The sequence below is a fragment of the Vidua chalybeata genome, chromosome 20, assembly GCF_026979565.1.
Source record: "Vidua chalybeata isolate OUT-0048 chromosome 20, bVidCha1 merged haplotype, whole genome shotgun sequence".
Classification (NCBI taxonomy): domain Eukaryota; kingdom Metazoa; phylum Chordata; class Aves; order Passeriformes; family Viduidae; genus Vidua; species Vidua chalybeata.
This window is the reverse complement of record NC_071549.1, coordinates 8,567,734-8,593,924: the sequence shown is the minus strand read 5'-3', so window position 1 is coordinate 8,593,924 and position 26,191 is coordinate 8,567,734. Positions and strand designations below refer to the sequence as shown.

Genomic DNA, 26,191 nt, shown 5'->3' with positions numbered 1-26,191 from the left:
TGCAAAAACCACAGAGAAGAACATCCAATACAGTTTGCACGAAGTCTACATCATGATTGGAATCCACCAGGGATAAAATGCCAGTACAGTTAAAATGTACAGCCAGCCAGCCTCTGCTTTCACTCTTCTTTTTTTCCTTAAATCTAAACCACATCATCTTAGATGTTTTTAAAAAACTGCATGTGCTCTCTCATCAGAAAATTGTGATTACATTCACAAATCAAATACAGCAAAATCACTCATCTTCAAGGCAGTTTTCTCAGCTTCCCTCCCCTGTTCAGAGAAACAACGTGGTACCAGGAGACAGCAACTCCAGTGCCTATTCACACACACACCACCAACCCACTGACAGAGCCAATTCAACCTTGACAGCCAGCTCAGTGACTGGAATATTTGCACATTGTAATTTTTAGGTAATGGGCTCCAACACAAATTGGAATAAGAAAGCTGACAATTGACAGGCAAAGGAAACATCTGCCTCTGTTTGCATTAATATATTTTAAAGGTAAGAATGTGGATGGGGCAGAAGATGATTATTAAAGTGACAGGGTGTAATAAAGAAGCAATTATGCATCAATTTGATCCTTAAGGTAAAATTCTTGCCATTTTCTTTTACTTTCCATTCCTCAGTGTCCAGTTTTGTATCTCAAGGGAGAACAAAAATGAGGGTCTGACCAATGGCCACATCAAGAAATTAATGCAAGGGAAGACAGGCTCCAATTTCACCAAATTACTCACATTTCTAGAATTGTGTGTGAGCTGCACCCCATAGTCCTGTAAGTTTTGGGTTTGTTTTGGGTTTTTTAAACTTAATTTCCTTATTTTTGCTTGTGGCTTCTTCCTCCCAAGAGGAAGGGTCGAAAAGCAGAGCAGACCCACCCCCAGCTGCCAAGTGGCTTCAGAGATGAACTGTGAGGCGACCAACCCTCCTCAGGTCCATCACCTTTCACTCCCTCAGTGGAAAACCTCCTGCTTTCCCAGGATGGAAACCACAGATGACAGAATCCCCCGTGCTCTGTGCTCACCTCGAGGTTGAAGAGCATGTTGAAGTCAGGGATGCAGACGTGCTTGTCCTCCATCTTCCTGCGCATGTTCTTGATGGCGTGGATGGAGGTCTCGTAGTAGCGGTGGGGCTTGGGCTGCAGGGGGAAATCTTTCACCCAGCTGCTGCAGATCTCGTGCAGTTTGCTGTAAACTAAACGGGCCAACTTCACCGTCTCGATCTCTGAGGAAGGCACAAACCACAAATGAAAGCCTTGAGAGTGTTATTAAGGCAGAGTTTTCTCCCTTGCATACATTACAAAGATGAAACAAAACCATTTTAGCCAAGCAGTTGATGTCAGCAGGGAAATTCTGGGCTCTGATGCATGAAAAGAAGAAGCCAAACTTACCATAATCAGCATTCATCAGTAAGCAGCTCATTGTTTGTTTGTCTTTTTAACTTAAACGTTTCCCTGTGCCTTTGGGGAACTCATTTGCAGCAGCAGAGAAAATGAAAGGCACGAAAAGTGCTGGATCCCTGGCATGGCCCTGCCCAGGGTGGTGCAGCTCTGACAGGGACTTTGTCATGGCACAGGGTGTCACCTACAAATCCCACCCTCCATGACAATGACACACTGGGCTTGGACCAAATTCTCTTTTCTAAACACCATTTCATTGCAGAGCTGAGTCAAGACAGTGGAAACAATCTGCAGAAATTAGTAATTTTAAGATGTTTTGTGCACTTTCAGCAGTGCACAGGTGCCTTCTTAGCTATTTCCAGATTTCCTGTTATTTCCATATTCCTGGCAATGGTGTGTCAGAGAAATCTGTGTGAGCAAATAAGAAAACCATAAAGGCCTCAAATTTAAGAAAACGCTGAACTGGCACTCGTGAGAAATTGTCATTTTAAAATGTGAAAACTCAGGCACTTGACATTTGTTCTGAAATTCAGGAGGGGAAAACAGGAAGTCAGCATCAGAGCTGAACACATCCACGTCTCTTTGTTCATGATGGCTCACCAAAGCCACAGATCTTCAAAGCTAAACAGCAGCAATCCAGGAGTGCCAATCACTCCTGGAGGAGGAGGGGCTCACATGCAGAGAGGAGAGGAGAGAGTTGCAGCCTCTCTTGGTTCACAGCAATTCTGTGAAGAGCCTAAAAGCAGCATTTACAAATTTCTGTCATTTACAAATTTCTAGGTCTACAATGACCAGGGGGCCAAAACCCTTAGGAACAAGATACTGTCCCAGCTCTGTTGATTATGAGTTGGTTCAATCAAGAGGCATTAAGCTGAAAATGCATTGGATAAATAACAAAAGGAACCTTGGCTCCTTGATCCCACAGCTTTAAAGCCAAGGAGTGGAAATCAAACAGCTGGGTCATCCCACCACTGCCACAGTGTGAGTGTGGAGGCTCCTCACCCCACCTGTACTGCTCTCACTGGGGCCACCAGAAATCTCTTTGGGTAATGTATTTAAAGAGGGAACATGTCCAGCCTGAGGTGCCCAAGTTCTATTTTCCAGAGGAAAGCCCACAGATTTTGCTCTCCCACTCCTCCCCACTGGGCAGGGGTGAAGGGAAGTGGGCACATGGCAGAGTCACCTGTGGCACCTCTGTGGGAGGGTGGCACTGAACCCAGTGGCCCTGCTGAGATCCTCAGCACTCTTCCCAGGGGACTGTGCGTGGTGTCAGCATCATCAGTAACTGCTCGTGAGGTTAAAACAGGAGAATAATAAAATGCCACAATAAAAACCACCCCCTCACAGCTGGAAATTACTCATCAATTGTTAATGTTGCCACGCTGAGCCAGAGCTGACTCAGCTGTCACTGCGGTTGTGTCACGGAGAATTTAATTTCCCTCCTGCTGCTCCCAAATCCCCAAGGTTGGAGGTAATGCTGAGCTGCACCACAGTGAGTGGGAAATCCAGCTCAGGCATTGTTGTTCCCAAAGATGACAAGGCAGAACGAGGGTAGAAAGGATACCAGGAATCAGATCCTGCTTTTTAGTGCCATGTTTTGTGAGCTGTGTTGAAAGCATGGACGGTGTGACAACAGGGGTCAGAACCAAGACCAGAGTTTCCCTTAATCTAGGAGCTCTAGATCTCTTTGGAGATCTCTAGGATCCATCTCCTAGAACCTGGAACAACTGGGTAATGGGACATTATGATTTGCTTTGTGACATCTCCTGGAAATTTGATACCACCACCAGGTCACATAGTGCTGCTAGCCAGACTCTTAAGTGGCTCCTTAACAATGCCAAACTTCCACGTGATTCTCTTCCTCCACAAACAAACCCCAAACCTAAATGTCCTTAACCTGACCTTTCAAAAAAGAAATCCAACATCATTCAGGTCTCATGGAAAATCTCTTGCTCCTCCCCAGTGCAGCTGGAAGAGAAGAGTCGTGGCCTGTGACTCAGATATCCAAAAACACATGGTCACCCCAAATACAACAGACTCCTAATCTTGCAATTCTACATTTGTGGACTCCAACCAGTTTTTCTTCTTTTAAGATTTGCATTCTTCTCTCATGGAGTTTCTCATTTCTTTCCACACCAAGAACTGCTTTCACCACTCCTAAGTACAGGACATGATTTGTCACGTTGCAATTCTCAGAGTGAAATGTGCCACTAAGGAAATTTGAAATGGCTTTTTTTTATCTTTCAGCAAATTCAAACTTGAGGCAAATCAGGTAAATGTCTCCTTGTATTACAGAGAGTAAAAATCTTTCTGAGTTCATAAAAAACCCGACACAGAACTGGATATTAAAGCCAGGCAGCAAAATTCAGCTTGGTTTCACATTCTGCAGCAGCTCAAACAGCATCAGGGCACAGTGAACTCTGAGCATCAAACTTCAAGATGTAGAAATCCCATTTTCACCACCTGCCACAATTTCCTTTGCTGTCTTCCAAAGCATTGAAGTCTCCCTGTATGGCACCTGTGAGGGCAGATCTCCTCTCAGTGCCCAGCCCAGGCTTCTCAAGGGACTCCCCTGGAAGGGGCTCCAGGATGGAGCTGCTGCTGCCTCCAGTTTTGTCTGGATTTACAAGATCAAACCTTGCCCTTGTGGCTGATGAAGCACTGATGGAGCACGGGGTGCCCAGAGCAGCTGTGGTCCCTGGAAGTGCCCAAGGCCAGGCTGGATGGACCTTGGAGCAATCTGGGATGGTGGAAGGTGTTCCTGCCCATGGCAGAGGGTGGGACTTGATCTTTAATGTCCCAAACCATTCTGTGATTCTGTCATTCTATGACACTTGAGCTGATGTCTTGTTTTGGAAGATCATCACTTAGATTATTTGAAATTGCAGGGTTTGTATGAAGCTGTTGCTTTACTACAGGCCAGAGGATGTTTCCTCTCTTCTTCTCCCCCTAAACCCTCACAATTTAACACTCACTCTGCATCAGCAAAGGGATATTTTATTTCCAAGTACCCTCATTATGACAATTCACCTCAACAAACTGCATCTGGAGCCCTATTCTTAGTGCCTGCTCCAGTCTGTTCCCATCTCAATCTATGTTTGCATCTGTGTCTTACAGCCTTAGATATATTTAAATGTCAGTTTCTGTAGGTGTGAGGGTTTTGTGGTAGTTTTTTTCCTTTCTTTTTTCCTTTTTTGTTGAATTCTGTAGGTATTCTGTGTGGAGGCTTAGTCAACATTTCCTTGGAGACTGTCAAATATTTATGCAAGTTTCAGAGATCTCAATTTGAAATTAATGAAGGCTGCTCAGCCAGAACAATGACAAATCTATTCCATTTACCTGCTCAGCAGGAGGAGGCAGCAATACCTACAGAAAGGGAACCCAGAGCATGTTTTTCTGTTCCTCAGGTTTCCAAGGGCCTCTGGGGAATACAGCAAAATCTTCCTTTTTGAAGAGCCAGATTTATAAATCCTCCTTATCCCCAGAATAATTTATAGGACTTTTTAAAAATCAAAATAGGAGGGAATGGACAAAGTGGTTTGGGGACTGTATTTTCAAGATCAAATGACAGAATTCCTGTTAATACATGTGAGAAACATTGGTCTTTGTTGTAATGAACAACCCAGCCAATTTTCAAGGTTATTTAGGCCAGCACACTCCTGAAATGAGTTAGGGTGCATGACCTTGAGCTGGAGGCTGCAAAAATCTAGTCAGCCAACACAGATAAATGAGGAAAAGGAATTTTCTTCCTTTTAATCACGAAACCTCTTTATACTACCTTTTGCTAAAACCATAAAAAAACCTTACAAGCCATAGTAAAAACCACACTGACTGAAATAATTCAGAATTAAATTATCTCTTCCCACATATATTTGACTTTGCTCCAAGGATGAGGGAGGACAATTGGCACTTGCCAGCAGAACCACATTGTATAAAGTGCTGAGAGAGAGATTCAGGGCCATCAGACACAGCCACGAAAATACACTTAAGAGTGATCCCAAAGGTGAGAAAGCTTTGACTGAGAAATTAGACGTGCAGCTCTATCAGGAGTGGTGGTGAGCTCCCTTTTTCCATCCATATGGGATGTTCCTGTCCCAGGATTCCAGCCCAGGTGGGGTGGAATTTAGGTGGCACTTACGGATGATGCCGTCGGCGTTGTCCACGTGCTTGGGCAGGAAATGCGCCGAGAGGTCGCTCTGCAGGACTTCATCTGAAGTTGCTCTGGCTAAAGCAGAGGCCAGGAATGAAGGGCAGTTACTGGAAAGGAAAAAGAGAAACCACAAAAAAAACGTTTTAGTGTGATTCAGCAAGGTAACATGAGTGTATTTTTCACCAAGGTTCTTCTTTGCCTGAGCCCTGCAGCAAGACCACAGATTCACTGATGGGTTTTAGTTGCTCTCTTTCACTCCTCTGTTCCCTGTTCCTTAAGTTTTAATGTTTCAGTTCATAACCTCTATTTAAATTCTTTTCAAATCTAGACTTGAACCCTCCAGAGTCTGTCACACAACTGTACATTTTTTACATATGTATGGTACAATTTTAACTCAAGTTAAGTCCAGTTTCTCCTAAGATTTGGAGTCAGGGTTCCAGAATTCCTCAGATTTCAGAGTGTCCAAAGGCTCTCTAAGGGGGACTGGAAGTTAAGGTTAAGGTTAACAGGGAGCTGATGTGCATAAGGTAAAAAAGCTCCCTCAAGAATGATTTCTACCCAGAGTGAAGTGGCTTTAACTCACTGTAGTTTAATTAAACCTGGTATCCCCCAAGGTTAATTAATCTATAGTGAGCCAAGGCCACTTTAATGTACATTCTCTCATTCAAGAGGAATTTAATGCCTCTTAATTTATATATGGCTTTGCATTTCCCATTGCTCAGCCTCAACTTCTCCAGGTGTCTCCTGCTGACACAGCCTGAAACTTCCAATTTCCACAGATTTTATTGAGGTAATGGTGTCTTTCCCAAGACATTCCACTGTCACAGGGCCACAGAGAGACACAGAGCCAATTTCAGCCCAGGAACCATCCATCAACCACAGAATTCCAAAGTCAGAAATCCAGGGAACAGTCAATGAACACCAACACTTCCTTAACCTATTTCTTCTGTTCAACATATCTAGAAATGATTAAAGGATAAGATTAACAATAAATAGCTTTGTCTAACACTATTACAAGCTCTGGAAGTCACACAGGGAGCCACTCACACTTCGTTAGGGCCTCATCCATCCGAGGATTCCCCTGGAATTCCCAGGTGGGCATTCCGCTGCTGCTGGGGGAAATCAGCTGCCCCAGGGCCGGCCCTTCCCAGCCCAGCTCAGGGCTCTGATCCCTTCACAGCCGGAGCCATCAGCGGAGGAAAACACCCGCACATCCCTTGCTTCTGGCACGTGGAGGAGCTGATTTCCTGTCTTGTCTTTCCTGTCGTTATTTGGCTCACAAAGAGCAGGTTTTTAGTGCAGTGATGCTGGGTCTGCTCGTGTTCCATGAGATTCCCCCAAAAAGGGAGAGATTGCAATGCCCGGGATAGAAGGATTATTCCAGCAGTTACCAGCAGGGCACCCGCAGGAATCTGAGCTTGTTTTCAGTCCAAGGCCTCCCCTGAGCAGCTCAGTGCTGAAAAACCTAACTTGTTTTGTGTCACTTACAAAGAACCCCTCAGGAACATCCACTGATGGGCCAGGAGTTCTTAACCTGGTTAAGAACTGGGGCAACAGCAGTGGCTAAAATAAACTCAGGACCTAAACAGCTGAGAAAAATGTCCCAGAGAGGAGGAATTCCTGCTCTGCCTGGCCCTGGGAGGGGAGACAGCAATGTCTGTGGATACCCAGAGCCATGAACACTTGTATCTGAAATTTTAGATATTGTTTTAACTGCAGTGACCAATGGCACGAGTGAAAGGTGCATTTGCAGGAGGTGTAGCAGATCAGAGTATTTCCCCCCCCCCAGCTCCAAGTGCTGTTCACGTGTTCCATTTACACACAGCAGCTCTATATCCAGCCAAAAAGTGCATTTCCATTACAATGCTAAACCTACACAAAAAGCTGCTAAAGATGTTATTAGATAAATTAAAGGATTTTGAGTACATCCTTCCTGATTCTCTGGCAGCGTAGGTGTGTTTAGAACACCCACAGTTGCATTGCAGCAATCCTGGAATAACTCTGGGAAGGTATTAAGTCAAGCCTAAAAGTGCTCTGCTTCCATGAATTAAATTTGAGAAAACCAGTCTGAGGTGGGTTTAATTCATCCCACATATTATTATGTTACCAGCTTAACACACAACTCCTCTCCATCCTGATAGCATTAAAGTGGGGAGGACTTTCTAAACACCTTCCCTGAGCTGTTCCTCTGTGCTCTAAATCTAATACAAACTCTCCTACTGAAGGAAAAAAAAAAAAAAAAAGAGATGGCAAATTTGAAATTCTTATTGCAAGGGAGTTCACCACTGGGGTTTGAGCAACTGATCAATTCTAAGGGGAAAGGTAGAGAAAAGAAATCAGCTGAAGGCTTTCCTTCTATGTCTGGCCACTCTTTGTCCTAATAATAACAGCTGCTGGCCGAAGAATTAATTGCCCTTGACATTTGTTGATCACAAAGCTTCTTATGTGGCTGTTGCAGGGCTGTGCCATGTGAGCAGGGAAGTGCCCCCACGCAGACAGATGACTTCCTCTTCCTGATTAGCACCACTCAACATTTACTTCTCTCACTTGGCTCCTCAGAGCACTTTTAGTTGAATTACTTTTTCCCTTCAAGGAAGAGCAGATTGCACTGGAGGTTTAAAATAGCTGTTGAAGGAAAACTGCTCTGAGGACACTTCATTACTGCTACACCAAGACAAATGAAGAGTCAGCTCTGGGATCTCTGTTTTCAGCACCAAAGTGAGCACTCAGGTGAGCAGATACAGCATGCCACAAACAGCAATCCGAGAGGGAAAGTTCTCCCCTCTCTTCACAAAACCCAAAAAGCATCACCAGGATCCCTGGGGACAGGGAGGAGCTCCCAGCCTGCTGCTGGTGTAACCAGGGATTACCTGCTGGCTCTGAAAAGAAATTCTTCTGCCACGTTCTAGATGCTCAAATGTTATTAGTCATGAAGTCTGACAAATTGAAACTGGGAGGGCACGGGCTTGTTTAGCAGAGAGCTGAGAGCTAAAATGCCTTTGTCTATTCATAGCTGTGCCACTAACTCAGCAGCTGACCTTGGGGAGTCACTTCACCACTCAGACCTTCATTCCTCATCTGCAAACAAGGAATGAGAATGTCATTTCCTCGAGGAGAGGAGGAGGAGGAGGAAGGCTGTAGAAGGCCTAAATCTGTGTTTGTGAAGTATTCTAGAATTTCTTTCTAAGGGCCCAACTGAAGGGAAAAATACCAAGATGAGAGTGGGAGATATTTTCAATCTATAGAAGATTTATACTTTTATACTTTTGATAGCTTTCCTTAGGTTTTTCTCACTCTTTTCTTATTCACTGCCAGAAGTGCTAAGTGGAACTCCCCGGCAAACAACAGCTCTGGATAGCTCAAAGTGTCACCAACAGCTGCAGGAAAGGGGAGAACCAGCAAAGAGAGACCTCGAGTTCCTAAAACTCACAGTTCTGAGCATTAGCACTGCTGATGGGAAAATGATGCTGCAGCCCCTGCCTGAAATCCACAACGAGGGCCACCAGTGCTGAAAATCCCCAACCCTGTCATGGTCTGGGGGAGCTGATGAGGCATCACTAACCCAAACAAAGCAGGGAAAATGGACCAAAACGAACTGGGGCTTTCAAGAGGCAAAGCAGGCAGTAAATCACAAAATGTACAGTGTTCCTGTTACCTCAGGAATCCCCTGACACCACAGAACAGCAATTGTTTTAGTTAGAATGAGAAATGATTTAAATAGAAATGCTATTCAATCTGCTGAAACACAAAAGAAATCCACAGGCAAACAGGATAAAGCAGCATATTTGGTTTCACCCAGCAATCCAAGACCAAGAACATGACCTGAAAAGAACCAAGTACAGCACATTCCCAAAAGGCCTATAATTTCCTGTGGTAGTAAAAGACTTTGTAGGGATGAATTAACTACAAATTAACTGCACCCCTTCCAAAAGACATTCCACCAGGGATGCACTTTGGGAAACACTCCTGCTCATGTGGCCTGTTGCAAGCTCTTGTTAGAAAGCAACTTTTGCCAGATTCAGTTGAAGAAAAACCTCATTTGTCCCCTGCATTTATTTACAAAACATTCCAAAGTCTCATGATACTTCTTCCAGATGGAGCTCTGGATACAGCCTGGAAGCTCTTTGAAGAAGCCTTTAAAGTCTTTATTATTGCAAGTTCCCATGCTGTGAAGTGCAGCAGTAATGAGCAGAGAAATTCTTTGGGAAGCTCCTTTGGCTGTTTCCCCAGCCCTCCCTTCCTCCACCTCCTGTTTCCGTGGCCATCCAGAGGGACTTGGAGCCATGGAGGGCTCCTGTTTGCCTCCAGACTCCTCCAGGTCACCCAGCACTCAGAGAGGAATATTCTGTGAAGCATTCCAAGACCCTAAAATGATTATGGATGTATCCTCTGGATCTGAGGAAATAGCAGATGCTATTTCCAGCTCCCATCTCTGCAGGTTCTCCTCTCCTCACTCCTTGAGCAGCTCTCTGACCAGTGCTGTTCCACTGCTCTGCACAGCTGCTGGAAGTTTTGATGCTTATTTAAAGCCTGGTCACGGTGGACAAATGGAGTATTATTTTTTTCCCCCCTAACACATGGTGAAACCCTGCACTAGATTTATCTGCTGCAGTGAGTTACTAAAAAAAACCTGGCGCACACACACACACAAACACACAAAAAAAAAGAAACAAACAGAAAAAACAATGCACCTTTTAAAAGCTTGCATAACCAAAGCTCCTTGAGAAGTCATTTGAGCTGGCAGTGGTGAGACAGTAAAGATGCTTGATAAATCTGTTTGAGGGAGCTGCAAACGTGCTACCCAAGGAAGCTGCTATCTATAGGCTCCCAGAGACAGCTGCCTGCTCACATCCCCAGCCATCCTGTCCTTGTGCTGACAGTTGTAAGCAACAGAAATATAATACACAAGCATTGCAAAAAGGCACTGTTCAGATACATTTTTCATGCCCCTGTCTATGCAGACATTGCATTTACCAAATATTTAACCTTCTGCTTTCCGCTCACTGATGTTTTCTAGACCAATTTTGTATAGATATGTTTCTGTAGTTAACCCTGTCTGAACTGAATGTGAAAAAACAACCAAACCAGAGGTGCACTGCTCATCGGAAAACCTCTGCACAGCTGGAGGAAGATGCTTCACCAGGGGAAACCCTTGGCTTTTCACAAACTGTTCTCAACACATGAATTAGGCTCAGACCTCTGATGCAATTTCTGCTGCATAGCAAGTCAGTATTCCCTTCTCCAGAGGGTGAAGTGCACATGACAGTACATAAAGCCACCAAAATGTGAGCAAGACAAAATAAAAAGGTCATCCTTGTCTCTTTGATGAGGTACAATGTCATGAAGGGCAGTGTGTCTCTAAAATATAAATGCTTGCTGCCCACAAACCACTCATAAGCATTTGTGATTTAATGACTGTCAATAAAATAGCACTGACCCCACAGGGGTGAACTGTGAAAAATCCAAACCACACAGAGCAGCTTCTCCTGAGCTCCTGGCTGGATAAATTGCCTGGTTATTATCTTTGAAACCAAATTCTATTATTTCTCTCACTCATCCTCACAGCGTGGCAGTTCTGAGGTTACTCATATTCCAGTCTCTGGGGCTGATGCTGTGGCTGCATTTAAAAGGACAGAAATCACCTCCTGTAACATGAACAACCCCTAAAAACCCAGCATGGATCTGCCAGGAGCTGGAAGCCAAATAACTGCAAGAAATTGAATTCCCAGAAGTGACTGTGGGATGGTTTTCTTCATTACAGCAACGAGCTGAAGATACAAAGTTTGCTGTTGAAAATCATATCCCAGCTCTTCACAGCCAGATTGTATCCATCTGTTGTTAAAAGAAAGGGAAACCTGGACTTTGAAGGAATGCAGAGAAAAATGGACCACAAAGCATGAACCTCTGGTATAACAAACACCAAGATGTTGAGGATGCATCTATATAGACTCTCCCTCATCTGAATCAGAATATTTTCTACCTGAGGAGTAAGATTCTGAGGGACTGGATAGTTTTAGAATAAAATCTTAATTGCTGCTATGAAATGCACTTTAGAAAATTATAAAAATATTATTATAAAATTAAAAAACCCCAACAAGCCACTTATTTGATGGCATTGATTGTGCAGCTTAGATCTTTGGTATTCAGCTTTGCAAATGCAAACGCACAGTGAAAATAAATCTGTGTTTACCCTATCATTAATTCATCAAAAGAAAGGTAATTTATTGGTATTACCCACTCATGTGACTTTCAGGGGTTTACACGGAGAGGAAAGATCCTTCTGGATTTTGTTGTTGTTTTGCAAGGATTATCCTGCACGTTCACACAGCACATTCCCTGCTCAGGGTGTGAGGGTGTCCAGAGTCTCCAAAATCCACTCCGTGCCCACCTGGCACAGCTGGGAATGGAATGGGGACAAAGCCACAGCAGTGCCAGGTGCTGCTTCCCTGGAGAAGGAAATTTCTTCACTGGAAACCCAATGTCAACAGCAGTTACCTCACACTGAGTTTCCCTGGCAGAGCAAGGCCTGTTTAAAAGCTCCATAGGACATTAAAAATGTCATTGATTTTTCTCTCTTTGGCACTCAGTCAGTTCAAAAGTCAGCATAATTCAATATCTTTCTCCTGGTTCCATTAGCAAAGAAAGAAATCCATGCTTCAATCTATGCTGCCTTATTGGAAAAAGTAATTTAATTTTACATCTGAAAGTGTGCCAACATCAGCATAAAAGTGCACGCTGTATACATCAGATTTAATTTATGAATTCTGCATTTTGTCAAGCCAGGATGAGATGCTGTCTAAAATCAATGAGAGTGTCCAAGCTCACTCTGAAGGTACTTAAATGTATTCTTATTATTTCAGATATTTTATGTCCTAGCTGGAGTTTTGATGATTTCTCTCCTCGCTATAAAATGTTAATGACACAGTCTCTAGAAAAGTTCATGTTGCAGGAAACTTGCAGAAGGGTTCAGGCACATAATTTACTTACCACTGATTCATGCCCAATTTTTTCTCTTTGTTATAAATAAACTTCCTGATACTTCCCTTAAGTGGAAAGAATATTCCATACAGATCTGATGTGTCCAGAAATATCAGTTAAATAAAAATCCCCTAGTGCAGAGCCTCTGTTTTATCAGAGATCAGATTAACACACCCTAGTCCTCTGTCAGAAAGAAAAATGCATTTTGATGTTATGGCTAATGACTTAATTTCAAATAAATGAAATAAAATGCTCCACAGCAACACATACCCTGCTGTCTCCTGCAGATCATCATTAACAAACAAATGTTAAATGATTTCTTTAAAAAGGGGTGAAGATGGTGCCTGCTCAAATGCTCAGCTTCAGTAACACCCCACAGAGCCAGGCCCCAAACCATGCTCCTGCTGGAGCATTTATCTTCATGTAACTGAGAAAAAAATCAGAGTTGCAGACCAGAATTTCCAAATGACATTTGATCACTTAACTTCTTTCAACCCATTGAACAAATATCAAATATAAGGCAAAACACACCCTGGAAGATTTATGGCCACTGAGTCAGCAGCGAATGTTCCCTCGCTGCCTTCTCACTCCTGTGCCTTGCTCTTCATCACACAAATGGCTTGGGTGTTTATGCCAGATGTAAGATTAGATAATTACTCATCCAAGTCCTGCATGTCAACTCTTTTTGGTGATAAAAAATTTATTCCAAATACCCCATTTATAATCAGTTGACTTGCAGAAGAGTTCTGGTGTTGTGCAGTGCTACATCTCAGGCTGTAATTCTGTGAGCAGGAACACGCTGTGTTTGTGCCTGATGTCAGGAATTCTGTGCCTGCAAAATAGGGACAATGCTATTGACCTCTGGAAAGCAATTTCAAAGCCAATGATGAAGTGCCAGATATGATTAATTAAGCCTAAAGTGGGGATGGAACAAGAGAACAGCAATTCCCTTGCACTGATTCCCAGAAAATCCTGCTGCTCTTGTGCATGACATACAAGAGAAACAAATGAAAGCAAACATGACAAAACAATGCAGTACCTTTAAAAGTAATTTTACAGGCAGATGTGTAACTACAGGCAGATTCAAAGATTACCCAGTGGGGCACATGAAAGATTTGACTGGAACCTCAAGCTGACGATTACTGACACTGATGCCCACGGAACAAGATGCTGGAGGGATAAAAGGGGCTCTGTGATTGGGGTGAGTGCTCTTTTAAAGGAAAAACCCTTTAGTTACTCAGAAAGATCCCATCCTAATTCCCACTGTCACTTGTCCTTTGCTGAATTGCAAAAGATAATGGCAGGTTTAGGGGTTTAGGCTTTTTCTTTAAAGGATAATCAAAATGTTTTAGCTATTCTGTTTCACATTAAAGTCCCTAATGCATTCTGTTCTACTGAGCCACATAGTTATTTCAGTCATTCTTAATAAATAACAGTTGCCAGTAGTAGTTAAGCCAACAGATCTGAATTATTTATAGTGTTGAGGAACAGAACAGCAGATAAAATACATTAGGGCTTTGGGTTGTTCTGGCCTGAACGACACAATGGCAGCCTTTAGATGTTTTTCACCAGGCTGTAAAATATTCTCTTCCCAATCCTGGTTTAAAAGATTTCCTAAAGAGGCAGCAGCCAAACCTCCAGCCATCCATCTTCAATAATCACAGTCATGAGCAGCAGGTGAGAGACTCTCCCAAATACAGCACTGGCACAAAGTTTGATTTCATTGGACAGGTTAAATGGCTACCTAGGATTACTCCTAAATTATTATAGATAAACAGAACTTATGTGTTTATATATTATATAGCATGGCTCTAAACCTTCCAGTAAATTATTTAAAGGCACCTCACAGTGTTGATCTCTTCTCCCTTTGCCTATAATCCACCCTCTCTTCAGCTGGAAAAATGCAAAGATATCACCTATATTTTACAATGACAAATCCAACTTCACATTCCAGGCTGGAGCATGGAAATCCCAGCCCCTGTCACTCCTTTTTAAGAGGCCACATAATGAAACATTGAAGACACAAAAAACAACAGGGACAGAAATTATCTTGACGTTAACTTGAGAAATTATTTTGCACACAGATGTTGAATTTAATGCTCTTTGGAGCTTAAAAGATGCATTCCAATATCTGTCCTGATGGGATAATGTGCCTGGGTGGAAATTTGTGGGAATATCTGGCTTTCCCACCTTGTGCTGCCATCACAGGGGACTGCACCAGTGGGAAATTCACTGTGTAATGGATTCACAAGGAGAATTGTGCCCACAAATGCCAAGGAGAGATTTACACTCAGATGCTGCAGGGAGAAGAACTGGGGGTGTAGTTGTAGCAACATAAGCTTCAACCAAAGAGTTTTCTTTTTATAGCTCACCTTCCACTTCCTATATGGATCTATTTACAGCAGGAAATGCTGCAAATTGTAGCATCTCTAAGGAGTAAAAAGGATTTTAAAATAACAAAAAAAAAAAAAAAAAAAAAAAAAAAAAAAAAAAAAACTGCAGAGGTAAAAACCCAACCAAACTTCCTTCTATCAAATGCTAATGAAATAGAGGAGGAATAATACTGAAATAGAGGAGGAATAACACTGAAATAGAGGAGGAATAACACTTGGAGGCCACATCAGGTTGTTAAGGGCTCTGGAAGTGGCTCCATGACATTTCAGCCTGTGGGAATGAGCCACAGCATCCCAGGGAGGGACAAGCTCAAGTGACAGATCCCTGTGCTCCCCTCCCTTGGCTCAGCTCCCTCCTCTCCCTGTTCCCAGGTTTATTGAGGATCTGCACTCTGAGCTTGCCGAGGAGGGGAAGATTCTGTGAGGTCCAAAGCTGGGGAATGTGGCTTTCCACAGGGCCAGGCAGGTCCTGAGCCCGTGGAACAGAGCCTGCCTGCAGTACACAGCTAATTTTAGCTCTTCTTGCTCACAAAGGCTCTAGGAATTGATTCCCAACAAGCTGGAGGTGTTTCAAACAACTCTGCAATGCTGTGGCCTCTCTCCTGTCCTAGAAGGTACAGAGAATTATTTAAAACTTGGGAGAGATGTCTTTAAATTATTCCCAGTCCCATTTAAAAACAAATCTGTGCACATGTTCCAGTCAGTGTTAAAAGGTCAACTGAAAAAAAAAAATAAAAGACCTGTGACATTTCATAGTGTGACATTACAAATCTCACCAGATTATGGACATTGGTTCTCTATCCTGGACTTCTCAATTCTGCACAAATTCTCCCACACAAACTCTGCCTATTCACCACAATCTGGGACTTTGTTTATGCAGCATAATCAGTCTTTAAGTCTTATTTATTCCATTTGATTTTCTATGAGTTCACAGCACCCATTTCAGAGGTGACAACGCTGCTCATGTAAGAATTACCCAACAGCTCTGCTTTCCCTCTCCCCCTCCACAAAGAAGATTGTCAACTTTTCCCTAAGCTTATTATCAAACCTGTGATCTCTTCAGAAGAGGCACAAGCTCTAAATATAAGAAAGAATCGGTTACATAATACCCTGAGCAAGGAGGCAGCACACAACAGCCTGTGGACAACATGAGCCTGAGTCCATCCAGAGAGGAAAAGGGAGGGAAATCTGTGACTTTGCCCAGTGCCAGGCCTTGGGTCTGTCCTGTGCACAGCCCAACCACAGAGAACATGGAATAACGTGCAACATTTCAGGGTTTATCTCTGTGGAAGATAAACAAATGCAAACAGGTGACATTATCTGGAAGTTGATTCAGGATGTGGCAGAAATTTACTCAGATCAGAAGAAATCTTCCTCAAACATGAGCAGGACTTGTTTGAAGCTGCCTGAACCTGGATTGTAAATAATGCACTGGTGAGGACTGACTCACCCCGTGATGAGGAGGCTGAAAGCTGCTTCCAATGGAGCAGTGTCACAGCTCTAATCAGCACTTAAGAGAGTTCCTCAGGAGCCACACTATCAATTACCCTGGTAATACATATTCAGGGAGGCAGGGATAGCAGACAGAGAGAATACCAAATCAAAACATTAATAAAAAATAAGGAACCTTTGGAGACAAATGATTATCTTCTATGTCTACAGTGCTTTGTGCGTTCCCAAAGGATTTAGAATCTAAAAATAAATGATTACTTCTACCAGCACTGACATCCAAGCTACCTTGGATAAAAAGCAGCAAATTGCTAACCATGGATAGCAACATTACACAACTGTTTTGAACAAACAGCAAGAAATGGACCATGCTGGAAAGAACAGCAGGTCTCTACACAGAAATTGAGGCTAAAATGTAACCAGAATAATGTGAATATCACCTGTGATGGGATAAAAATGAGAACTGTCTGCCTTGATATCCCATCCTCAAACTCCATCATCCTCTCACCATTCTTTAGCACCATACTGAGACACTGCCTTGAAGGAAAATACTCAACATCTGCAGCTGAAATACATTTATATATATATATATATACACACACACATATATATGTGTTTAAATATCAGCAATCACCACAGATTCATTGGGAAAGAGCAAAGATTCCTAGAACAGATAGAAGATCAAAGGTCACACAAAACCATGTAGCTAACCCAGAAATCACTAAAATCCCAGGCCAAGTAATGTTTTGAAAATAAATGCAATCAATTCTGTCCCCAAAACACACACTGGTAATGATATTGGTAGATAAAATAATCTAACAATTATTAAAAAAACAAAGAACCAATTAGACCTCTGCAAGGCACAGTTCTGGACTAAAGGCAGCAGTAAATTAGAATAGTAATTATATAAGCACAAAAGAACAAATCCAGGAGGAAGCAATCAAGAAAAGATCAAATACAAGTAGATTTTCTTAGTTGGAACAGAGATTTCTGTGAAAGAGTTTAGAGAAGAGCCGTGAAAGTGCAAGAATTTTTAACTGTCAACAAAACACCAAATGTTAAAAAAAAAAAATCAGTATTCAAAATGCACACTGGAAATTGCAATGAATTATTTTTGCTGGGTTTATCTGTAAAACACTGCTAATAGCACAGAATTGGATCTATCAGAAGTACAGGCAGGCAGCACCAAGATTCCTCAAGGGCACAGAGTTTTCAAATCCAGGTTCACCAGCTTGAGTGAGCTTTTTAATGAGGCATGGAGGCCACATCAGAGACACAACTGCCACAGGTTAGACTGAAAATAATAGAGCAAGGAAAAAATAAAGATTAGGAACACCAGCTGAGCTCTGAGATAACACAGCAGAAGTTAGTGGTAAAGGAGGATTTGAGTTCTAATAAGCCAGCAGTGGTAAATTGGAAGATGTAACATGATAGGAGGCTGAGCAGTGCTCCCAGGTCTGGGGCTGACAAATGACACCTCTGCCAGCAAATCATTTAATCCCTGCACATCCATCCATCTCCGAGTCAAAGAGCTTCATTGCCTTAAGACTTTGGAAGAATACAATGAAATTTAATTTATTAATACCTGAAAACTGTGCTTTAATCCTCAGATAGAATGAGCTGGGGAAGGACAAGGTATTTACACAATTACCACTGCCTCATAAAGTATTTTTGTATTTTCTTCAGTGAATTCTCATCTGTTTCTGTCCAGCTCATGATTCCACAGCATGTCTTGACATACAGATGTTAAAAACAATAATGGACCAATGGCAAAATGCTCACTTTTATCAAAACTTGGTGTTTTCTAATATTTAATGTGTTTTTTATTTTTTTTAATCAAGGCTGGGTGTGTCATCATCACCATTTGCTGAAATCATGCATTTGATTTGTAGATTTTTAGTAATACCAAGGACAGGGAGAAAATCACTTCATTCCCAAGTAAAGCTCAGCAAGGCTGGAGCCTGAGCTCTGATTTACTTTCACCTGGCAAAGCAAAATGCTCACGACAACAAAATAGAGACATAAGAAACCAGCAAAGAAAATAAAAGCTGATGCCCACAAGATGGAATTGACCTCACTCTGCCACTCAGCCCAGGCAGAGGCTCTGTCACCCACAGGGACAGCCCGTGGCAGCAGGGCTGAGAAAGCCAATTAGGGAAACTTCCCAGCTCCCTGTTTCCAGCTGAATATTAATTCTTGATATTTAGGAGAACTTGCCAAGAACAATTGCACAGATCCTCCTGAGCCTCCAGCTCTGAGTCACCATCACGTTATGGAAAGGTGAGCTTCATTTAGACAGCACAGAAGGGGAAATTACTTGGTTTTTTTTAAGGTCTCATGTAACCCTTAAGGGACCACATTATTTATTTATCAATAAATAAATAATTTATTATAAATATAATATTTTTATTTAATATTTATTTATTATATAATGTTTATTCTAAATAAATTATATATAATTTATAATTATAAATAATTCTCGCATCTTCTCTTTTTAAAAAGAACTATGAAAATGTCATTTATTTTCACAGGGATCAATGAGATTCCTGGGCATGAGGGAAAGAGTTTTCTATGTTTGATGGAGAACTTCGAATGTCTGGTACTCTCCCTCTCCTGCAGGAATGGCTTAAAGGAATAAAGGGATATTCCTTTAGTATTCTTCCTCCTGCAAAATGTATTTCCCCAATCTACCTAGCAAGGAAACTGGAAAAACTGGAGAAAAATATTAACATTTATAGACATTTCTTAAATCCAGATCTCATCTTGCCAGAAAGAAAATGTCCATTTTGATTGCAAGTTTTATTTAGGCTGAAAAAGGAATATATTTGGCCCTTTTAGTACTTATGTTCAGTTTAATGTGATGTCAGTTGAAAACAAAAGTGAATATTACTGATTTTAACACCTCACTGATCAGAGCTCTTCTCTGACGCAGGGAACAAGAAAAATTAGCGGGGAAAAGAACAGAGGACATGAAAAATGTGCAGGGAAAAGAACAATAAAGTACAATAAGACTCATCTGAGTAACTGCTCAGGTTCTGATATCTTCAAAACCTGACCAAGAGAGAAAGAAAGACAAAGAAAGAAAGGAAGGAATTAATGGAATGATTGAGATTAATTTGAGTACTTGCTGCTGCAATAATTAAAGACTTCTCTCTTATCATGTGAATGTCTCAGGCATCCCATTCATGAGGGAGATTGACACACTGATATATTTTCTTCCAAGTTAAAATGGATTTCTCTTCCATTGCAGCCACTCTGGAATATATTGAAGGAAAATAGTGCAGAAGACTGATAAGAGCAAGAAACAGTGAATAACATTTAGTCAGGACTGCAAAGAATTCTGCATTCTGAATCTACCCTTGATAAAGGAGCAGCAGGAATTGGGCATTTCCCCTCTCTGGCTTTTCCAGGGATCTTTTCACCCTCCCACATCCCAGCCCTGGCCCACAGAATTCAAACAAACTCTTCTGGTTCCAAGGATGACAAAGAACAGAGAAGATCTCCCAACATTTTCCTTGCACATCCTTCCAGGTAGAACTCTTTCCTCTAAAAGGGGTTGTTGTGAAATGAAGAAAAAGACAAGAAATGTGAAATGGTCAGGAAATAGGGGAAATTAGAGGAATAAAACCCCTGACTGTACTCCAGGTTGTTCCAATAATCAGTCTATATCTATTTCCTTCAAAGTCTCCCTGTTGGAATAAAATGCCTGTTGAAATATCATATTTGTAAGAATCTAAAGCAGCAACCAATTAAAAAAAAAATAAAAAGAAAGTAAACCCCCAGATTTCTCACTCCATGTATTTAATACGAGGTTGTTTCCTGATGAAACCCTTGGTAAGTGGGAGTACTCAGGGAGACACTTGGATTTACATAAATTTGAGACAGAAAAATGCTGTTAGAGTAAGTCCATGGCACTGCATGGTTGGGATTGAGTCTTCCAGCAGAAATTACTCCAGGCTGCAAGAGACACAGTGCTGAGTCTCAGGCAAAATTCATAATTAACTTCAGAGTATGTCCTTAAATTCATTCATGGCCCTCCCTTTTACAACATTAGCACAATATTTACAGGTTATTCATGCACAATATGCCAACTCGAAGTTCTTATTTTACCTTGCTTCTAAGTTCATTTTACCATTGCCACACAAATTTTAAATATGACTCCCTGCCATTCCTGATAATTTGATTTTTACCCTTTTAAAAGGAACAGTACACATATCACAGCAACACTCAGCAGTTAATATAATTTAATGCAAAACTACACACAATTTTCAAAATGGATAGTGGAATTTATTTAAGAGTTCTGCTAGACTCAACTTGATATATTGCATCATCATACAGTGGAATAGGTAATAACTTAGGATTTTTTTCTTCATAATGGCCAGTAAATTCAAATTCTAATAGTTCTTCTATAAGAAATTCATCTGCTAAAGACCCAGGTGAAGCACAAGCCACTCACCAGAAGGTACCGAGGTTCTCAGCTTGGTAAATGCAGAAGAGATTTAAAAGAATCATCCATTTGCTTTTTTGGCACAAAAATCCCAACAATCCATGAGCAATTTCTAAGAGATCCATGATGGAAACAGCGAGGAGCACACCCAGCAATGCCTGGTGGAGAATTTACCAAAAGGACAGAGAGGAAGTGGCAAAACCAAACCCAAATGTTCACCACAATTCTCCTGGGCAAGGTGTGTTCTTCAAGCCACTCCTATCTTTTTTCTGGTTACAACTTAATTCCCATTTGGGGGAATAAAACCAAACCAAACCAAAACACATTCAGATTTGAAAAGAAATGTGTAAGATGAATGTTGAAGGCTTTGGAGGCTGCAGTAGAAAACACCAGATGGCTGCAGAGTGACTGCATGCCCCAGTTCACTCCTGGGCCCCTGGTCCCGTTCTGCCACCGGTGACGCCAGCAGAGCCCCCCAGAGAATTCCAGCCCCAGGATCACAGATTTTCCCACGTGTGCTGGGGAGCAGAGGCCTTGCACAGCTGTGGCAGGCACATTCTTCTCTCTCTCAGGATTTTTTCATAGAGGAGCACAGAGAGAAGAAAGAGAAAACAATTTCTATTTCTGCTCCTTGTTTTTCCCATGTGGAATGTGTTTGGAGACTTGTTTACCTGGGGTGATTGCTGGATTGGATTCTTTTCACCCTCCCACATCCCTGGATTCTGGTGAGGATTTTTTGAGCCTGATGGCCAATCCAATCCAACTGTGCCTGGACTCCCAGAGAAGGGTCACGAGTTGTGGGTTAGTTAGATATGGTAGTTAAAAAAGTAGGTTTGTAGTTTTAGTATTTCCTTTAAATAGTATATCGATGTATTATAGTATAATTGTAATAAAGAAATCATTCAGCCTTCTGAGCTGGAGTCACACATCAGCATTTCTTCCCACCAGGTTCAATATTTACAATACACAGCCTCACCAAAAGGCTCCTCACGCTGCAGCCATTCCATACATCCTGTAATGCCTGCAGGATTCAAGGATAATGTCTATTTTCTGATATACTGTTCTCCATCCAAATTACTTCTGCTGCAATAAAGATTTTTTAAAAATGCAAATCAGAGAGCAGTGAGAAGGATTAAAAGTTTAGAAAATGTTGCCTATGAATAAATGATGACTGAGGAATTCACACATGGAACAATGAGGCCAAGGAAGACTTGGGATTGTTTCCTGTGCTGATGAGGGAGGGATAAACTGGCTGAAAATTTCACAGGAGGGATTCAGACTGGGCAGTAGGAAAACTTTCCACCTGTAGCTCCCATCACCAAGAACTGGAATAGCCTTGCAGAAAGAGGCTGTGGGATCTCCACTGCCAGGATTTGAGGTGAGGTCAGAAAAGGAGCTCCCAGGATGGGGTTTAGATTTAGTGAGCTCTACCTTGAGAAGAAACGTGGACTCAATGACCTCCTGAGCTGCTTTTCAGCCCTATTTTCTATGGTTTTTCTATTCTATTAAAAACATGTGAAATTTCCCTTAGCTCTTTTCCTTAAAGGAAGGAGGGTAATTCAAGAGACACGGGATCTCCAGAGCATAGTCCTTAATTAATTAACCTGATAAGGTAACCTGCAGTCACATTGTGCAGTGTGCTGTGTGTGCCCCCTCCAGCTCCTGCCCTACATTCCCGTGTCTTCTGCCTCTGGAATGCAGAGCTGGATCACAGAGAGTGGTGTGGCCTAACTCTCTGGGAAATCAATGGGAATTGAGGTGACTAATTAGGAATTGTAATCAGGCCCTTAATCCAAGGCAACAGAAAGACATGCCTTTGGAATCCGATTAGCTGCTTAATAATTCAAAATAGGCACCCAATAATGTATTGACTGCCTGGGAAAAGGCATCTTTTTCTGAGGCTCAGTCTCACATTTCCACTGGACTTCCAAGGAAAGAGAAGCCAACCCTCAGCCAAAGCAAAATCCACTAGGCCTCTACATTGGATGTAACATTTTGGGGTTCTCAGCCAGGGCTGCTCACTTATGGCTGTAAAATGCTGCAGGACTGAAGAACCAGCTCTTCTACCTGTGTATGTAAGGAATGATTCTGTAATGATTTCAATTCTGAGACTTCTCTGCCCTGTTAAAAAAATGTAAATAATTTTTTAGGGTAGCATCTCCCTCACTGGCAGATCTTTGGGTGCATTACTGACAAGAGCCTTTGCTGATCTCATGTTTTATCCCAGCTGCTGAGAATCAGAACTGAGAGACTTAATTACTGCACCTTTCAATAAGGATTTAATTTTATTTTTGTTCTTTCTGCTGCAAATGCCCATGAATCAGAAGGTCACTTTAAGCACAGAATTCAATTTAATTATACTCAAAGGCATTTTTATCATTAAACAGGTCAACTTATTAAAAAAATATCTTGATTATGACTAATGGAAAGCCTGGCAGGCAATCCAGGAGAGTTTCACTCTGAAAGCTCCCACATCCATTTGTTTAGATTTGTTTACTGGGCACTGGGCAAGATCCCACTGAATGAAAATGACAGCATTAACTGAAACTGCCTCCGATATTTAATTGGAAATAGATTTTCATGCTTATTTATAGATTTTTTTAAAATGTGACTATTTACCAGTATTTGTAAACTGGACTATTAATTCCTAATAAAGGCAGGGGATGAGAAAAGCAACAGAGAATATGACACTGAAGTGGGTCTGGCAAAACCCTTCCCAAGGTGCAGAGTGCTTCCATAGAATCAGGCCCATCCCTCAGCTAGGATTGGATCCTTGCTCAGGTAGGGCACTGTTTTAATTACATGCCAGAGAGGATGTCTCTGATGGACTATCCTCATGTGAACCACTTCTAAATAGAAAAATCCATGCTGTTCATGAAAGCCTTGATGTGCAACGCAGTAGAGAGTAAACATTCTGGAGAAAAAACATTCTGGATAGGAGGGAACAGAAGAAAAGCAAAGCTATTTTCATGCCTGGGTCTTTTCAAGGCAAGCATTTGCATATTTTTGCTCTCTTTCGTATGCAACTCCATGTAACATGATTTCTGTGCTATTTATAAGGCTAAGTAGTCAAGTAACTGTGTTTTATATATCCCCTTCCTTTATGCTCCCCATTTTCATTAACTCCTTGTTTCTAATAGTTCAACAAGCCTAGAATTCATTCATTCATTTATTTATTTAACTGTATGGTCAATGCTAATTTGAAAACTGGTTGTTATTTTTAACCACTTGCTGTAAGTATAAAAAAGAATTAATTCCATTATTTTAAGCTAAAGGCTTTAAAATGTAATGACACAAGGATGCAATGCAAGTGCAAGAAGTACGTAAATTCAAGTTTCTACTGATTTCCAAAAGGTTTCTACCTTCATCTTTATGTCCACATGACAGAAAGGGAATCAAACTGCAGAGATAAAAAGCTATTACCTGAAAGGAGCCTGATTGCAAAGGCAGCTCCTCTCTGGACCTGGAGGCCTTGGAACACTTTCCTAATTCACCCAGGATTACTTTATGACCCTGATCATAGATAACCACAAACACACAGATATCTCAAATGGAAGAGCTAGAAGCAATTTCTGTTCTTGGAAGAAAGTTGTATTTTGCTGGTTCATCAAGATATCCAGACACAAGAGCAGCAGCTCTCACAAGCCACAAAGACAACGTGGCATTACCATATCCCTGCATTCTAATTTTTCATTTTCAACTTCCTTTTCTACATAAAATCAAACATCCCACAGCTACAGCACCACAGAACTGTCAGAAAACCAGGACCACATGGATTTTATGTGCCATAAATGGTTGTTTATGGCAGACAGAGGTTCGTGGGTGTTTGGTTTTGTCAGGAGAACAGATGCATTATCTTCCTCTAAATACAGAAGTTTATTAAAACAGGGATTTATCCAGTTCTCCTCATATCTGTTCTGCTGTTCCTTTCTCTGCCATGGCCTCATCTCTTTCCTCTCCCAGCTTGGTGACATCCCCTCAGATTGTTCCTCTCCTGTCCAGACTGGAGAAAGCAGCAGATTTCCCAGAAATGGATTCATCTGCTGCTCTCTGATGATCTATTTTTGCTCAGATGATTCAATTTAATGTTCCTGCAGTGTGCAAGGCTGACCTAAGCTCTCTCAGGTGATGACCTAAGGAGTAACATTACTTTTATTAGTCATAAAAAATTTCCAAGATAAACTTTCTTATGAAAACAAATCCAAATGAAAAAAAAGAAACAAGCAGTGAAAATAAACAAACTTGCTTCTGCAGTGTGACACTAAAATGTGTTTAATAGCCTCCAGTTAGGTCTCATACTGCTTACATTCATTTAACAGCTATTAGATAGTTGATCATTGTTTGGACACAAGAGCAAAGACATTTCAGGCACAGCACTTGGATATTTAATTGGAATTCTCTGTAAAAATTTGCCTTTTTTTTTGTTACCATTCTTACAAACTCCTGAGGTAGCTCTGTAAATAGGGTCACCCCAGAGAAACTGGGCTGTGTATGACCAGATCAGAGCAGTACTTGGTTCTTGTGCTGCCTCCTCACCCTCTTTACTTCTGCACGTGGCCCTTGCAGCCCTTCTGCAGCTCTGTCCATGAGTTTGGCAGGTGGCAGTGCCAAGAATCCCAATGATGTCACCTCTGTCACTCGGCACCTCCGAGGACACCATCCCTGTCACCTCCACGCTAACGAGGAGCACAGAGTGCAACAGCACTTTCCAAATTCTGGGTGAGGGAAAGGAGCAGCAAAGGCAAAGCAGGAGCAAGGGGTGGTGGTGATGGCAAGCCCCAGTTCCCCCCAAAAATCCAGGAATACACAGATATGTGCTGGAAGTTTTGGGATCTGGGCTGTCCTTTCTTGCATTCCATTGGAATTTCACCGTGGTGGCTTCTGAGCACTGCAGAAATGCTCCCTGACCCAAAGAATTTACAATTTCAATATTGAAACTGTCAGTCAAAAGGAGAGGAAAGAAGGGCAAGAGAAGTGAAGCATTAAAGGCATGAAAAGAATAATGATTTGCCATCCAGGTTAGTTCCACTGTTTGGGAGGGAGATTTCTATTAAAATATTTTTTAGATTTTTATGATGAAATTAGGACAGGTAACAAGAGCAACTTCCAAACACAGAGGTCTGAACCACAAGCAAATTTTGCTACAAATAAGCAGCACTCAGAATGATAAGATTTCTAATGAAATATTAGTCTTACTGCCACATATGTCAATCCCTAAATTTAGGGAAAGGAACACCCAGAATATAAATTGGACTCAAGGCAGAAGCAGCTGCAAAGCAAAGAAAATGAGCTGATTTGACACTTACTAAAAACGTCCATTAATCAGAGGAGAAATATTTATGCTTTCAAGTGAGAATACCAGACTTGAAAAACC

The 26,191-nt window shown here is 41.7% G+C and overlaps 1 protein-coding gene across 3 annotated transcripts in view; it reads right to left on the bottom strand.

Moving 5' to 3' along the window:
* The window catches only part of PPM1E (protein phosphatase, Mg2+/Mn2+ dependent 1E), a 61,204-nt gene that overhangs the window by 6,867 nt on the left and 28,146 nt on the right, over positions 1-26,191 (bottom strand). For all 3 annotated transcript variants that reach the window (XR_008434301.1, XR_008434300.1, XM_053961034.1), the window contains exons 2-3: positions 5,539-5,657; positions 1,026-1,225 (exon numbers count right to left, since the gene is read on the bottom strand). Coding sequence is in view for 1 of the 3 variants with exons in the window: in XM_053961034.1 (XP_053817009.1) it covers positions 1,026-1,225; positions 5,539-5,657 (319 nt within the window). In the remaining 2 variants the exon portion in view is untranslated. The remainder of the gene's footprint in view (positions 1-1,025; positions 1,226-5,538; positions 5,658-26,191) is intronic.